Source organism: Typopeltis vanoorti, chromosome 5, assembly GCF_054136105.1.
Source record: "Typopeltis vanoorti isolate ZY-2024b chromosome 5, IOZ_Tvanoo_1.0, whole genome shotgun sequence".
Lineage (NCBI taxonomy): Eukaryota > Metazoa > Arthropoda > Arachnida > Uropygi > Thelyphonidae > Typopeltis > Typopeltis vanoorti.
Genome location: NC_143553.1, coordinates 993385 through 1011439, shown reverse-complemented (window position 1 = coordinate 1011439; position 18055 = coordinate 993385). Strand labels below are relative to the sequence as shown.

The window sequence follows — 18055 nt, the reverse complement described above, 5'->3', positions numbered from 1 at the left end:
TTCTTCACGCATTAGATGTAATATCTGTTGTGACCAAGCCTTCATCTTCTTTAATGGTATCTTTTAATCTTTTTCTAGGTCTTCTTGTTCTCTTATTCTTTGATTTCCAACTATAAACGTGTTTTATTATTCTATCTTCACTCCTCTCTACCTGTTCAATTTATTTTATTCTTCGGGTTGATACCCAACAATTGTTTATTGATTGTATTTCACATTGTTTTCTTATATCTATATTTTTTTATTTTATGAGATCTAGTTTTATTTACTGTTTTTTCTTAATATATTGATTTCATCCGTGTTTAACATTTGTCTTGTTTTTTTTAGTATCTGGTTCTTCTTATTGCAATATATGTCATAATAGGCCTCATTACTGCTTTATAAATTCTGGTTTTTGTTTCTACTCTACGGTGTTTATTTTTCCATATCGTTTCATTCAAGCATCCTGATAGTTTTGCAGCTTGTTCTCTGGACTTCAAAATCTTAGAACAGGTGAATTCATTTAACTAACTAGGATGTATGATCGCACATGACAATGAAAAAGATATAAACCTAAACGTTGCGAAATATTTAAAAATAACAGGTGTAATTAACTCTGTTTTAAATCTAATCTACATAAACAAACCAGACTAAAAGCATACGATACATTAGCCCTACCAGTCCCTATAGTATGGAAATGAAATCTAAACAATAAAACAAAAAGAGAGAGATATTAATAACAGCTGAAATGAAGTTTATGAGAAAAACTACAAAATACATATATTCGATCACAAAAGAAATTATGAAAGAATTAAACCAAGAATCAGTAATAGAAAAAACATCATCATCATCAAATTCATGCCATGTACCCTCAAGGGTTGTACAGGATATGATAGTACTACATGAAAAATTTACATCATTACTAACTTCCTATCTACAATTTTCCTCCAAATCAGTCTGTTACTTGTCAAGACTCCAACTTTATTAGATCTTATATTTCTATCGTCGAAAGCACTTTGTAACATATCAATCTAGCTATATCTTGGTCTTCCTCTGGGTCGTTTTCCTGCCAACCTGGCAGAGAACAATTGTTTTGCTAATCTTTCCTCGCCCATTCTGTTTAAGTGACCATACCACCTGAGATTAGCTCTGCTAACGCATTCCTGGATACTGACAATGTCAATTTCTTTCCTAATATCCTCGTTTTTAATATGATGTTGCCATTGATGCCATCTGTTACGCCTCTAATCTTTCTCAGGACTCTCATATCTGCGGTCTCTAGTCTTTGCCCAAGTGTTTTACTTCTGACCCAGCTCTCAGATCCATAAGTTAAAATTGGTTTGAACACTGTCTTGTATACAGCTAATTTAGTGTTCCGACTAATTTCTCTCTTATTCCATATGAATTTATTCAATTGACTTCCTACAATACCAGCTTTGCTGATTCTGTTGTGTCTTTCTATATTGAATATGCCATCTTCACTAAAAATCGTGAGTAAGTTGCTGAAATGTTTTACTTGTTTCCACAGGTTCCCCGTTCACAACACAGTTGGCATTTTCAACAATTCTACCTATTTTCATTGTCTTTGTCTTTAATGCTGACCTTCATACCATATCTGTTACAACAGTTATTCAATTTAGTTAGGGAATCTTGCAAACTTGTAGCGGATTTATTTAGAAGTATAACATCATCCGCATAAAGCAAAGAGCTGACATTAACATCTTCAATTTTGATTTCAGGTTTAATACCACTTTCCTTCATAATGTGATCCATATAGATAATGTACATCCTTGTTTCACACCAGATTTAACATTAAACCATCTTGTTGTACTTCCTTCAATTCTAACTGCTGACTTACAACTCAAATAAAGACTAAGTATTGCTTGATATAATGCCCCATTGACACCATATAACTGCAGCGTATTGAATAGCTTCTCTCTTGGCACCTTGTCATATGCCTTTTCCAGATCGACAAAACTTAAACAAAGATCTTTGTTATATTCCCATGCTTTCTCAACTATTTGTCGTAAAGTGAAGATCTGATCCTGACAGCCTCTATTTGGCCTGAATCCAGCTTGTTTTTCACCAAGCTTTCTTCCACAATTCTTCTCAACCGTTTTTGAAGTGTACTTGCCAGGAACACTCAGTACAGAAATACCTCTGTAATTCTCACATGCAGTTTTATTTCCCTTTTTATATATGGGTACTATGAGAGCTCTACTCCAATCATCGGGAATTCGTCCCTCTGTCCAGGCTTTCTGAACTATGCAGTGCAGCCACTGTAAGACTTTTATACCACCATACTTAAGCATTTCTGGTCGAATATCATCAACTCCTGCTGCCTTTCCACATTTCAAGCCTTTGATAGCTCTTTCTACTTCAAGTATGGATATGTATTCCTGACTGCATGCCTGGTGAGTGTTTTTTACCACTGTGCTGTCCTCACTGCTTGTTTCATTTAGCAATTTTTCAAAGTAATTACTCCATACTTCAAGGATATCTTTTTCTCCTGTTTTCAGGTCACCATTATCATCTCTAACTCTTTTTACAGCACTCTTTCCTCCATTTCTAAGCTTCTTCAACAACCTCCAGAATATCTTACCACCTTCTTGATATTTATTTTCTATGTTCTTGCTAAAGTCTTCCCATGACTTTTGTTTAGCTAGTTTTACACACTGTTTAGCTTTCTTACATTTGTCTCTGTATTCTCTAAGAGCAAAAGCTGACTTGTTTGCCAGGAACTTTTGATACGCTTTCCTCTTTTCCTTCACTGTCTCTTTAACTTCCTGTGTGCATCATGGAGTTCTCATTGTTCTATCCTTGCAGACAACCTCATCACATGGCTTGCCACTGAATTTCCAGGGCTTGGTGCCTGTTCTCAAACTCTTTTATTTTTTTCTTGAATAATGTTTGTGTATAAGATGAAAAGCCAAACGGCTATTTTTTCCTGGCGAGGTTGATAGGTTAATGGGGTAAAAATCCCTTATTGTTTTTCAGCCAGTAAGCGAAACTAAGATCGAAAACTACGACCTGAACGTTTCATGCCGACATTTATCCCCTTAACCTATCAACCTCGCCAGGAAAAAATAGCCGTTTGGCACTTCATCTTAGTTATAATATGTTATAATATAATATAGTGACACACCTTTCTGGCAATCGTATAGCAAAAGTATGTAAGTTCTCTTCACTTAAACTTTGATATCATCCAGGTCTAGCTACTCACTGATGAGACCTCAAAAAAGGTCGAAACCGGTCTGGGTAGTGACCTCTCCTCATAATGTAAAACAGTACTACATCTCCTAGGAGCTGTGTGTTTTTACATTATGAGAAAATATCAAGAATAGTGAGGGATCGTGCTCCAACTTTGCAACGAGTTGCCGTGGTGTGGCACTACCAAGTGGTCACTTACGCTTGTGTCCACCGACAGTTCGTCGGCATTAAACGTTCAGATCGTAGTTTTCGATCTTAGTTTCGCTTACTGGCTGAAAAACAATAAGGTATTTTTATCCACTTAACCAATGTTTGTGTATTTTAGTCTACAGTTCACATCTGAGAGCTGCTCAATGTTTATCCACTTTAAAACTTTCTTACTCACTCTTTTCAATACGAAATTCAATTTTATCCTGCTCAAGACTAAATGGTGATCACTTCCAATTTCAAATCCTCTGTACACTCTGGTGTCCTGCACCAGGTAGAAAACATCACTATCAACAATAACATAGTCAATGAGACTTTTCTTATTCCTTGCCTCTTCTCTCCATGTGAATTTGTGCACATTTTCAGGTTGGAACATGGTGTTAGTAATAACCAGTCCATGTCAAGAATTTGCCATTATTATTAGCTTTGCTCTTTTCTCCAAATTTTCCAAAAATATTTTTGTATGTCTGACATTCATTTCCTACTCTGCTATTTAGATCCCCAACAAGGACCAACTTTTCCTTTTTCATTGTGTCAGTTGTTTTCTCTAAAGCCTCAAAAAATTCCTCCACTTCTACCTTAGTAGAACCTTCTGTGGGACCATAGGCACAAAAATGTCTCATTTTCCAGTTCCCCATTCTCATATTTTCCCACATTACTCTACTTGAGATTGCCTGCCATTCAAGAAGATTAGCCCCGTAATTTATGTTGAATACTATGGCTACTCCTTCTTTTCCTTGATTGTCATTTCCTGAATATTACATTTTGTATTTATTGCTCAGAAAGTTCTCACCAGTTTTTTTCTTTTTTTGTTTCAGTCACCCCTATTATGTCGATCTGGTACTTATCTAATTCTTCAGCTAGCTCCATTTCTTTGCCATTCAGGCTTCTTATGTTGATAGTACCGATCTTTAACTCTGGTGATGTTGAGTTGGGGTGTGCTTTCAGATTTGTTCCAGTAGCTGACTTTTTGCTGTTCGCCCTGGTTCCCTGGCGAAAACAACGGGGGCCTTGTTTAACCGGGTGACGCCCCAGCCGGCATGAAACTCTATCATGTTGTACTATCATTTAATATTGTGGTTTAACCAATAAGAACACAATTTGGTCGGCTAAATCCCAAATTGTCAGCCCATCCTCGTTCGTTCAGTATCCTGGTAGATACCCAACAGGTTGCACCACGAGAAGGTGAGGATTGGACATTAGGTCAGAAGCCCTGGTCGGTTCTCCGCATTCCTTTTAAAAGCTCCGGCTCCATGGAGGTCTGCTCTCAGTTATACAACTTTGACCCTTAACCACCCCTTAGAAAAAAACAAAGAAAAAAAAACATAGAAAAACAAAGAAAAAAAACATAGAAAAACAAAGAAAGATAAAGAAATGGATGGAACATGTCAAAGGAATAAAAACAAAGATTACAAAAACAAGCCTTAAATTACAAACCATTAGGAAAAAGAAAACCAGGACATCCTCTTAAGAGATTCAACGATGACGTTTGAAGCTGAACAGGCCTCTGTAGGCCTCAATCCATGAAAAGTATAATCAAAATAATAAAAATGAAAATAATAATAAAATAATTTTAAAAATGAAAATAATAATAAAATAATTTTAAAAATAAAAATAAAAGAGATAATTAAAATCATTACTGATTTTGATTATCTCTGGTTGCAAATCTCAAGATATGCTATTGAACATAACTTGAGAATTTGTTTCAGTTTATCTTTAGGCCAGCTGTTTGGCTAGCAATTTGGAGTTCATGGACACGAGTCTGTAATTGATGCACAGTTGAAGTAAAGATAACAATGTCATCTGCAAAGTGTAAATGGCTTAAATATCTTCTATTTAACTTTAGGCCTTTCCCTTCTCAATCAAGATGTTTGAATGATTCTTCTTGGCATGCTGTGAATAATTTTGGAGATATTCTCACCCTGTCTTATACCTCTCTGTGTTTCCGCAGTAGAGATGTTTCCATTGAAATGAATTGCTGCTGTGTCATTGGTGTATGCTAATTTGATGGTCTTGACGTGTGGTTTCTTCACTTGTAGGTTTCGTTTGTAAACATCGATAGTAGACTGATAGGTAGTTCGCTAAGTCATCTATTTTACAACCTTTTTTATATATCAGAATTAGGGTAGCCTTCTTTCATGTTCTTAGTACATTATTTTTCTTCAGACATAAAGTAAACAGTTTTGCTAAGATTTTGTAGATCATTTCTCCACCTGTTTTAGAAGTTCAACTATAACTCCATCCTAATCCGAAAAAAAAACAAAATATATAATGTTCAGGTTAGGATATATATATATATCTACAGAGTTGCTCAGTTTGCTGGAATCCGTAAACATTTTTCGCTGCAGTGATGAGTTTGAAAGGAAAATCGTGGAGTCCAGGGAAATCCTCCTTAATCCTGAACATTTGAACAGCAATTTGAGTTACAACATCCCTGATAGCCACGCTGCAGTAGTTCAATACTGGCGTTCACGAGAACTTGCAAGCTCGCATGCAACAAACAATAGCGCGTTAGATAGAACAACTTGAAAAATACAACGTTTTTGTGTCAATTATGAATTGCATTTTTTTGCCTGTAATTCTCAGTTTTTTGCAACTTTAATTTTTATTACTGTGTTCTACCTTTAGTGGATACCCGAAGAAGGCTGAAATAGTTGTATCATTTTCATTAAAACGTCATATTTTATCTCGGTTTAAGTCATTAAATATTTATTCTTTAAAATGCACCATTACAACCGAGTAGAATATATGTATGTATGTATGTGAAGAAATGATCTACAAAATCTTATCAAAACTCTGAAGGAAAATGATGCACCAAGAACATGGGAGAAGGCTCCCCTAATTCTGATTTTTTTTTATTACGGTTAACAAAAAATCAGGAGGTCATAATGTTATGCCAGAGCAGCTTTGTTTTGCTCTTGTGTAGCATTTTTCCTGCAGAAATATTTACAGTGACTTGAAAACAGGGTCGGTAAGAAACAGCCACGAAAACTATGTTCATAATAACCCTAGAAACAATCCAAGTAGATAAACGAATTGATCCATGGAAGAAAACGAATGGTTGGAATGGCTACGCACCGCGTAGAGATTCGTTGAACTGCGTGTTCGCATAACTCATCGCTGTGCAATTCATCTCGGGGAATATTCCTCGCAGAGAAAATTCATCTCGAAGAAATCGAAATAATATTGTAATGACGCGCATGGAAAGCGAGTGCCTAACCAAAGACATATTTTAGGAACTGATTTCATTTAGCTTTTTTTTTTAATGCTACCTTTTATTCTGTATAACGTGATTAATACTTTGATTGGTGAGTTCTCCAATTTCTGTTTATTTCTTAAAATTTTACTTTTGCAAAATAAATTTCTTTTACAAAAGTATGATAGGATGATTAGGGCGCAAGAGCTCCAAATTTAAGAATGCGCGTGAGAACTCTCTTGGTTTCCCAGAATCGCTCATTACGAATCGAAATAAATGGTGATGAAGTAAATTGTTCTGTTTATATTCACTGCTAGTTTAGATATCACGCGCCAGTTTCGAAGTAGCGGTACTTTCTTTATAGTTTATCGTTCAGCATATGTGCTGGTGCGTGCGTCAAAAGTGAAATTTCATTTCCAAAGTTTCCACAATGGAATTAAAATTGTATTTCGCTTTAGATGGATAAATCTCTTTTACACTCACTCACTCACACGCAACTGCGATGTAACATAGTCATTGTACCAGATACTTTTCGATACGAGAACTAAATTATTATAATTAGGAAATTGTGATGTTGGTGATTGGGAAAATTAATATTGAAAAAAATAAACTCTCATTCTACAACAACAATATCAGAATGAAATATTTCGAATGTCTGCTAATCATTCAGTAAGATAAACGAGAAATTTATGTGTAAAATATTGTTATTGCTTGGGACTCTTTGGTGAGCCTACTGAGATGTGTTCTTTCTTCTGTCTGTCAATAGGCGATCAGTAATCTCCGTTAGCTTACAGTCTGCTACTCTAGCAGAAATGAATATTTACAAGTATATCCAAGACACAATTTATTTCTCAGATGGCAAGTAGTATCAATAACATTTGAGGTAAAAAAAAATAAAAGTTCGGGAGATGCCGAAAAGTTGGAGCCTTCGCCTTTCAAGTAGCTCTTTCGCTACCGATGATGGGGGAAATTTTTCTAGCTCTGAAGATAGCCATTCTTCATGGAATTTAGACGTCTTCGCGCAGAAGGTGGGTGATTGCCACTAACAGAGACCAGCTTGTCCACGGTTTCCATTCATGGGTATGCCAGGAATTACTAGACTTTTTGATTCAGCAACATTTCGGGCTTCTTCCTTCTACACCATGATATTCTTTCCTTCATAGCGGAACAGACTAACCTTTATGCCTGCCAACATCAGCAAGTTGAGTACAGTTCACATTCGCGCAATAAAATGAAAATTTTCATCTACTGAAATCCTGCATGACTCTTTCAGAGGTTTGTAAATCTCAACCATATCACCCCTCTTTCTCCTGTTTGCTAGTGCATGCAGCCTACAAATTCTCAATCTGTCTTCATAATCAGTATTCCACAATCCTGACATCATTTTCAACACTCTCCTTTTACTCTCTCCAATATATATCAGAATCATAACAGAAACCAGGAGACTAGACCCTGCGCACAACAGTCCAAGTGAGGTCTTATCAAGGCCTTGTAAAGAGGCAAAATAACATCCTTATCCTTACATGTGAACGTTCGTTTGAGCATTGCAATTATCTTTTGAGTTGTATTTGCAATCTTTGCTACATGGCCCGTGAACCTCCTATCTACTAACAGTCCAAGATCCCTATATCATTAGTTTCTTCAAGCATAATCCCACCAATATAATACGACGTTGGATATCTATTCACGCCGAAGTGAATGACTTTACATTTACTATTGAACTCTGACACACATTTTTCATTACCACAATTCTAGCTTATTCAAATCCTTCTGCATGTACTGCATATCAGCAGCATTCCTGACTACCACACCAATCTTGGGATTATCAACAAATAGCCGTGTGCCGCATGTCAAATCCTTTCCAATGTTATAAATGTACAGATTGAATAACAAAAGGTCAAGGATTGATACTTGAGACACACCACCGATCACCTTGAATCTTGCAGATTCACACCCCCATATACGACTTTTTGATGTCAGTTAGCCATCCACTTATCCATGCCAACAGATAGTTTATAATCTAATCTCGTATTCTCCAATTTATGCAACAGTCCATGCTGTATTCTGTTAAAAGGCTTAGCAAAATCGAAAAGTATCATGGTGTATTCGATCCCCTTGTCTAGGGGAATGGATACACTACCGATATTGAGTGGGTCACCATGGGAGAAGTGGACCCAAAATCCTGCAATGGGAGAGGGTTTGGGAAAGATACAGGCTGAATACCACATGAATTCTCAACAGAGATGCTCGTATTATATCATAATATTAAAATTTTGTCTTGCAGTTGTTGCATGAAAACATGCAACGATTGAAAAGCAAAACAACAAGAACAATAAAAAATTAACGTGAACTTTTTTCACTTGCCCCCACACAGCACTGACGTGCTATAGGTTCCAAATTTCTCGTGTTGTGTGTGTGTGTGAACTGTCGCGATAATTATTGGATAAATCATCCTCCGCGATTTTTTTTTCGAAACATTTTCTGGAACGCCATTCCGCTTAATGCAAGGACTTTTTTAGTAAATAAAAATAGTTTGCCGAAATTTCAAATTTTTATGGCAGTGTGTGCCACAGAAAAGAAATTTTCAGGGTGGCACTAATAATATTTTTATTACAAAATAGCGAAGTAAAAAATAATGTTGTTTGGCGTATTCAAAGAAAAAAGATTCTGTAGAAACAGAAGCGCAAAAAAATTATTTCACGCGCTTCATTTTTTTTAATGAAAGAAAGAAACATTCCTGTCTACTTGCATGACAATAAAGATAACCTTTTTTTTAAGTACGAATAATAATAATAATAATAATAGGCAATCTATTTGTAAATGTTATAACTGTAATTTTACAAAATTACAAATAAAATAAAAAAATCAACCCTCAACCCGTCGACAAATTATTTCATTTGTCGACGGGTAAACACGAAGTACGAAATTAGAAAAAAGTAAATATTTACAATTTAGTTGCTGTTGAGTGGCGGGTAGGAAGAGAGGGATTGTGATCGGAATACCCCAAAGCGAACATAAAGTTTAAATCACTTCCCGACAGGATTTGTCTCAGATAATTTCACCGTATTTTTTCCAACGGTTAAGAAACGATGATTATGATCGCAACGAGCACTCCACAAATAACCACAATAATCATAACAATCTGTTTCGTTTTTCAAATGCAAGTTCGTAGAAATACTGCTGAATACAAATTTCCGATGTTAAAATTAGCCTTAAAACAAGAATGCAGTGCGACTTTACACAAGGTCTTCTTCAATAAATAGTTTTTCTCAAACAATAACAGTGTATCTAAATCTGTAAGAGAAAGCATAATCTCACGACATATCAGAAGAAAAAAAAATGTTCCAACCATATTTATTTCAATAAATGTGCTCGAGAGCATTTTTCCCCCCTCAGAATATTTTGAAATAATTTTTTAACCTCCAAACTGGCGATAGAGACGAAATACTCAGACCACCTTAGGATTACTCATGGATCAAAACATGAGGGCATTCTGCCTTTCATCATGTAATTAACCCCCCCCCCCCTCTTCGCGTTAATCCCTTAATAGCAATTGTAAAGGTATTAGTTGTAAAGGCATAACTTCCTATCACTTGATTTAAAGTCTACTGCGCTATTTGCTGCTTTCGGTATTTAAACTTTTTTGCTGCACAATTTATTTATTGCATTTCTCCCCCCCCCCCCCAAATATAGAAATTTCACATATTAAAAATAAAAGAAAAAAAAAAATCAATCCTGAAATGGAAACTTGACCAGCCTTTGCAATGAATGTTTTGAGTGGTAGCAAATTTGCCCCCTTTTTAATTCTCCCCATCAGCTCAACGGAACAAGACAATTTATGTATTTTAATGACAATATTGCAGAAATTATTTTCGTGCAGTTTTCGAATGTTTGCTTTGAAAATCATATTAAAAATATATAAACAGATAAATTTTTATATATTTTTTAAAATAACATTTATTGAAATAAATATATTTTGGTTTATTTCCTTCGGAAATGCCATTATCTGAATATATTATATATAATAATAATAATAATAATAATAATAATAATAAACTCAGTTTAGTTTGAAATTTTTTTCTGCTCGAAATCGCAACAGATGATTTTTTTTTTTCCCCCCAGAAGAAAGTTCGCATGATTATTTTCTTTCTATCTTTGCCAACTGAACATCGGAAATAATTATAAGAAAGAGTGAACTACTCTTTCACCTGGAATTTCTTCCTCTAGTGGTCGTTTCCGCGATACTTTGCACGTGTGTTACTCGAAATATTGTCAGTTATTTTCGCGCTAATTTCCAAACTTCGTGTTAAAGATTATTCAGAAGTGCACATGCAGTCTTACGGTATCCTTGTAAAACAATAATTGCCTTCAAAAATGTCTTTACTATGGAAGTGTGGAGTTACTTCTAAAATACACGGGTGTCCTGTACTTGAATGCATCTCAACCTCATGAATTAGCTCAGTGAAAAAAGAAATTGCATTTGGATGAGTGTTCTTAAGTTCTTTGAAAGGTTACAAAAAAAAAAAAAAGTTAAATTTGGGACTGTTGCTCCCTAACCCACCCTATCACAGTTTCATAAAGTCTGTAGTATCTAATTAAGAAGAAGAAAAAAAGAAAAGATCAATATTTTAAGAAATAAACAGAGAGGAAACTCGCCGATCAGTGATCCAAATATTAATTTCACTTTATACAGAGTAAAAATATTATTTTAAAAAAAGTGGAATCAAATCAAATAAATAACACAGAATACAGAAAGAAACAATTTTCTAAAACAAGTCTCGTTTTGCATTAGTTTTTCATATATCACTACAATATTATTTCAATTTCCTCGCCGTGAATTTACCCGTGAAGAGTGTTCTCCGCGATGTTCTGTGTGGCATGTTTTTTCCTGTGATGAACTGTCAGCGATGAACCGTTGACCTTCGATAGTTATAAAATCGTTTGTACGAATACTGCTAAATTCATAAAAAATTTAGATTACAGGGCTAAGTAAGGAGTTATACGAGTATGTAGGTATAATATAATGATCATCAGAAAGGAACAGTGTAAATCTCAGTGGTCCTTCAGCACAAGGAATATGATTGACAAATCAAATGTTTTAAACAAATTTTTTGCATTAATAAAACGCTGGACAGGTGCTTTGCTTAAAGCTGAAAGTGAAGAGTCAATGAAGGACTGAGTGGAAGATTTTTGCGAGGAATGTTTCCTGATATCTCAACTGTCCTGTTATGTGGACTGTGCGAAGAAGAGTAAACCCATTGCCATGAAATCACGGTTTTAAGGCAATTTGTATGTAGGGAATAGCTCTGACGTAATGGATTTGGATTTGTAGCAAGGTATTTGATACTTTCCGGCACACTCGTCTCATTTTCAAATGAGAAAATACGGCATTAATAGTCGGAAGGATTATCCGAGGAGCAAAGGCAAATGCTGTTACCATATTGAATGGTTACGCTCCCAATCAGGCTCTGGTAATTAGTGAGATTCCACAGGGGTCTGTATCGAGTCCATTGCAGTTCACGTCTGAGTCTGCATTTGCAAATGACACCAAAGTGAATGGGGGAGTTTGAGGACCAAGGGCTGTACTTCAGGGTGGCCGAAATAGGATATTTCGTTGGTTGCTCCCTAGTTTGCCATTTTTTTTAATATCATTTTTTACGTGTATAATTATATCCACTAACATTTCTTTTAGGATTTTTTTTTGGGGGGGGGGAGGAGTCCAGTGCTACTGCAAACTTTCCAAATATAAACCAAGAATATTTTTATGAGAATTCTACCGGAGATAGATCGGTAATGTTATAACGGAGAGTGTGATAAAGGGTACGTAATCCTGAAATTCCATTTTGAAGACCAGATGTGATCTTCTGATGCCCTCCTGTAGTCAACGCGCTGGACTGTAGTCAACTGCAGCCAGACTGTAGTCAACGCGCTGGGCGATGCAACCCGCCCACCGCCTAAAACATCAGATAAAATAGCAGATTTGTTAGCTAGTGATACATAAGCGATTGTATCAGATAATAATACATCCTGATGGGTGTGTTCCCGCGCGCGGCGCTTGGGCTTTTAAATCCTTGCTAATATTAACTGTTGGGAGATGGCGTGAAATTCTTCATTGCTTATGATCTTGGTGTATCTCCCTTCACTCTACTCCCCTTAAGGGTGATGCGTTTCTGAGGTAAACCGACCAGTTTTGCTTGAACGGTGTTTGAGAATCCAATTACTTTTATTCTGCGCTGATCATCTTTCATTCCCTTAACAGAGAAAAATCCAATCCCACCCCACCTGCTGTGCTTACCTGACTCATGGCGATATAGAGTGCTGTATTTCCTCTTTGGACTCTGTGATCTGCTGTCATGTTTTCTCCGCACTTGGGGTATTCCAGGGTTTCCGGCCATTTCTTCTTCATCTTTTCGTTGTAAATGGCTCGTATGGTGAAGATCACCAAATCATAGTAGAACGCAATGTCAACCTTCGAATAAAACAAAATGAGGTTCAGTCATGCAGCAAAACGACTCTTTAATAATAAAGGATACTCTAAGATTAATCTAACTTGTTCAAATATCGTTTTTCTTTAAAAGAAAAAAGCAACATTTTCATAAGAAAGCTGTTAAGGATAAAAATACAAACCACGTTTGGTGTCCCAACCATCCTTTTGCATTGCGACAAACTGCTTGGCGTTCTTATTCATTCAATCAATTCAAGAAAGCCTAAAAGCAACGGGATTGGTCCAAGTTAAAACCCAAATGGTTTTGAAATATGAAATCCACAACTTCAGAAGTATTTGAGGCGGAAGGAGAGAGGAGTCGAATAGAATGAAAGGTGCTCTTCATACGACGATAAGCAGAGTGTGGCGCAAAGAAACGTCTCGGAATATCGCAGGCCATTGATAAGATCCGAGCTAACAGCCGCGAAGTCGTATTTAAAAGTTACCAAAAAATCCATTTAAAACAAAAAAACTTAAAGCGGAGGTATTCCTTCATCCCCGTGGGAATATTTTTACCTCGTAAATGGTGCGAACAAATTCGTCTGCCAACTTCCCGACATTCGTTTTGTTTTTTATTTAAAGCTGAGGAATGAAAATAATGGAATTGAAATATTCTGAAAATGCGGTGGGCAAGCATCAAAAAAGGATTTCTTCTAATCTGGTTGAGGTAAAAGACTTTCACTGTACTTCATTGAATTGTGCACGAGAAATACTTTTGCCTTAAAGAAACAGTTTAGCGGATCAAATGGTGAAGACACTTGGACTTGTCGCCAAATCCACTTAAAAAGCAAGGAATTGCTTTTTAAGTGGATTTTTAACTTTTTAACTGCCAGAATTTCATATTTGATACGAGATTCTGGCAAAACTACTGCATTATAAATCGAATGCTTGTTGAATTCACTTGAATATTATAACTAAATAACGAATGGAATTAAACATGAAGAAGCACGGATTTTTATTCCGAGTGAGTGAGTCCATGGAAAAAAAAATCATGGGTACGCTCAAATTACGTCATTCTTTGCAGATATTTTTAACGGCACTCACTTTAAAGAACTATTAGGAAATATGAGCAAAAGAGACAAACCAGGAAGAAATACTTTTAATTTATTTCATTTTCACGAGCCACTGTAGCTCAGCCGATATCGACGATGCTCTTTGGTGTGAAACATTTGGGTTCGACTGCCGTCTAGGAGGCAGAACCTTTTATAATTTATTTTTTTTCATCTGAAGGTGAGGCAGCCTTTTTCATAAAGGTGTCAAAGATTTCCATCCTCAAACTTGCCAGAACTAAGATGCACGATGCTGTTCTCATTAGCCGTCGCACCAATTCATCAGACTATTACTTCTTAATTATTATTGACATCTGACCTCCATGGAGTCAACGGACTCATTGCTGGAGGTCTATGCTCTCTCATGCCAAAACATCATCAAACCGTGCCTTGAACTCATCCAGTTTCCGCACTCACCACACTTTCAGGCAATGCGTTCCACTCACCAATCGCTCTTCATACAAAGAATCTGCTTCTCACACCCTCCTTATACAACTTGTATGAAGGTCTCTAATTCTACCCTTGCCTCCCTCTGTGCACAGACGGAGGCAAGGGTAGAATTAGTGCACAGGAATCCATATGCACCTGATCAAAGCCTTATCTAAGGGAACCATAATCTCTTTGCTTCTGCATGCCAATGTCCTTCTCATTACCATAATCTGGATGTGCTTACAATTTTAGGAATGTGACGCTTAAACTTCAAGCTTCTACCTGCCATCACTCCTAGATCTCATCTCCTCCTCCTTCAAAATTTCTCCATTAACTGTATACTCTGCATCTCAACCTTGGCTACCAAATTTCAACACCTTGTACTTTATAACCTTAAATTCGTAACTCCGTTTATTTGCCCACTCACATAGTATATTCAGATCCTCTTAAGGCCATAGCATCTCTTCTATTTCTCATAGTTCTTGCATCATCGGCGAAAATCTGGGTGTATCCGTTAAGCTGGTCCCAATGCCATTAACGTACAAGTTAAACAATAATGGTCTCAAAACAGATCCCTGTGGTGGCACGTCGCTAGTGACCTTCCTCTTTTGAGATACCACTCCTCCTTCACAGCCTGCTGACAGCCAATCAGCTATCCAACTCAATAATCTGTTATCTAATCCCATCTGTTTCAATTTAGCCGCCAGATTGCCATGGCAGTCTATCAAAGGCATTTGAAAAATCCAACTACATCACCGCATATGAGCATATCTTTATCCAGTGAATTTTTCATCCTGTTGTAATACGTAAGCAGATTGCTGAAACACGACTTCATCTAACAAATTCCATGTAGATGATCATAACAAATACTGCTTTTATCAGCCCCAGGCACACAGATTGGCCTATAATTTGTAGCCGCAGTCTTATCCCCCTTTGTGAAGTGAAACAATTTTTCCCACTTCCCATTCCTTTGGGACCATCACTCTTGTTAAACAGGTGTGTGGGCCAAAGGTGCTATTGATTCCATAGAACATTCTCTCAAGACACGTGCCGAAATGTCGCTAAGTCCTGTTGCCTTATTAATATCAAGTTTACTTAACTCCTCGTATACTCATAAATACTTTATATTCCATCAGCCCCCTCCTCTGCCATATCCTCTACAGTCCAGCTTCTTCTCTTGATGTTCCTTTCACGAGGATGAGATCCACCGATAAGCTGATGAATGCAACGATATCCTCTGCAGTGTCATCAGTTACCACCATCCTCCAACAGTCATTTTTTTTTCTTCTACTTGCCACATCGAAAGAACCGAGGATTTTTCTTACCATGCTGCAGTTCTGCTGTCTTTATCAACCGAGTCACCTTCTTGGCCTGCTCTTTGCACTCTTCATGAAACTGATTATCACCAACATTCGTCTTTTCTTGTTTTAACAGTGCCTTCTTCTTCCAGATTTCACATTCTTAATCTCGTCATTCATCCATTTTACTCATACGTTGTTTAGTCGTTTCACCTTTGGGATATACTCTGACATTGCTGCTGTTAAATAGCTCTTTATCAATGCTCACGCAGTGTGTCTTCTTCCAACTCATCTCCTCTTTCAACGCTATAGCTCCAAGTTGTCTCTTATGCTTCTGCCCTCTTGTGAATATCGTCAAGAATTCTTAGTGAGGTCTGAGATGCTCCACCCCAAATGTGGGAACAGTACTCCAAAGTTGGACGGATCTGAGACTCATAGAGTATTAAGAATTGAGAGGAAAAGAAGTAATGTTTAGAACGGAAAAGAACACCACGCTTTTTAGAGGCTAAGGAGGTTATGTGAGTAAAATGTTTATGCCAGGATAAACTGGATATGAGTCAATCCATGAAGAGAAAGTTGATATTGAAAGGAAACTGGAACAACATCAATACTGATAGGGGATGATGGAGGATCTTTCTTGCGGATAATATGGCAGGTTTGAGTTTATTTGGTATTGAAAATTACCAAGTTTTCTTCGCTCCATTTCAGGATGTTGAGGAGATCAAGTCACTGGTTATGGAAGATCTTGGTGCATCTGACATTAGATTACTGCAGGGTTTATCGAATGAGGAAGAGGAATGAAGAATACTGTCAGCTGTGAATAGGATTTGAAGTCAGAAAGGAGGTCACTGATGATTAGTTAAGTCGTGAGTCCGAGCTGTCAAACTGGTTTATCTCTCTGAAGGAGGGAATGAGTTTGGTAGCAATATTTAGAGTGAAGAAACTAGGAATCAACTTCTTATTATTATCAGTTATGCGTATCATTTACGTGATCATTAAAAAAATAATAATAATGCCGATAAGCACCTTTGGAGTTTCAACATCAAATTCTCCGAATATCTTGTCAAAGTCGCCGCTGTTCCCCACAATCTTCGGCGACATCCATATCGATGTCAAATTCTTGTTGTTATAAGTTGGTTCCGTTTGATCCTGTAAAAAAGAAATAAAAAACACATGTCATTACTTATTTGGTGTCGTGTTTCGGATGAGCGCTTGTGCAATGATCTTTCTAGAGTTTTCTAATGAGAGAAGAAGGAATTTTAATGAGACAATCTTAAGTAGTTTCTTTAAAAGCCATCCACCTTTCAATTAGTGGATATACAATAGAAAATAGATAACCTTCTTATTCACTTTTATTTAATTATATCGCTTTCTCTTAAAAAAAACAAACAAACTTGCGCCTTCTAAACGAAATGTTTTAAAATTCATGCAAAAGACGCGCCCTCACCCTGGAAGCTTTCCGCTAATTAAAAGCTCCGGTGGGGATTTCGCAAACGTCCAGGCCTTAGGCGAGATTCGAACTCGCAGACTATCGCGTTGAATTGGAAAGTTAGGAAACAGTTTAGATTTCCAAATATTAGCCGTGCGAGACCACTACTCCGTTCGTTGGAGGTCTGAAATGGCTTGAAAAGAGTTTGGAAATGAGTGTTCGTCAATTTTCTTGGTAATGTTCGGGAGTAGGGCTGAGGTGTGCTGTTGAAAACAACTCGTTTAAAGAGTGGATACTATGGCTAAGAAGTGAATAAGAAGACTAACACTGGTGCCTGATATGTTCTAAAATCGAAGCAGAACGTTTAAACTTTAGTGTGAGCAGCCCGCTAATATCTGGCGGTGACCATTCGTCATCACAAAGAGCAAACTCATCGCTGTGCCGTAGTTAGGGATGCTAATATTGCCATCGTGTTCACCGTATTTTGGCCTTCACTACTGGACTTGCAGAGGGTTCAGCACCGAATACATTCTCAAACCTTATTCGGCGCCACAAATACTGTGAGTTGTCATTTTATTTATTTATTTCGAAAATATTAATTTTACTCCTTGCCGGGGGGGGGGGGGGAATGTTTATACTACTCCTCAGTAATTTTCATCGTAAAACACGCTCGAATTCATCCAAGAGCTATTTGTTAGAATTAAAAAAGAAAATAAACAAACAAGGAAGTCGAAAAGCTGTAAAGAGAGGAAAGACAAATAGAAAAGTGTTGGTTTT

The 18055-nt window shown here is 36.8% G+C and overlaps 1 protein-coding gene across 1 annotated transcript in view; it reads right to left on the bottom strand.

The window, feature by feature from the left end:
* The window catches only part of Ir25a (ionotropic receptor 25a), a 66740-nt gene that overhangs the window by 33284 nt on the left and 15401 nt on the right, over positions 1-18055 (bottom strand). Inside the window, exons 4-5 of the mRNA XM_090392948.1 lie at positions 16876-16998; positions 12885-13058 (exon numbers count right to left, since the gene is read on the bottom strand). Of these exons, the coding sequence (XP_090249074.1) occupies positions 12885-13058; positions 16876-16998 (297 nt within the window). The remainder of the gene's footprint in view (positions 1-12884; positions 13059-16875; positions 16999-18055) is intronic.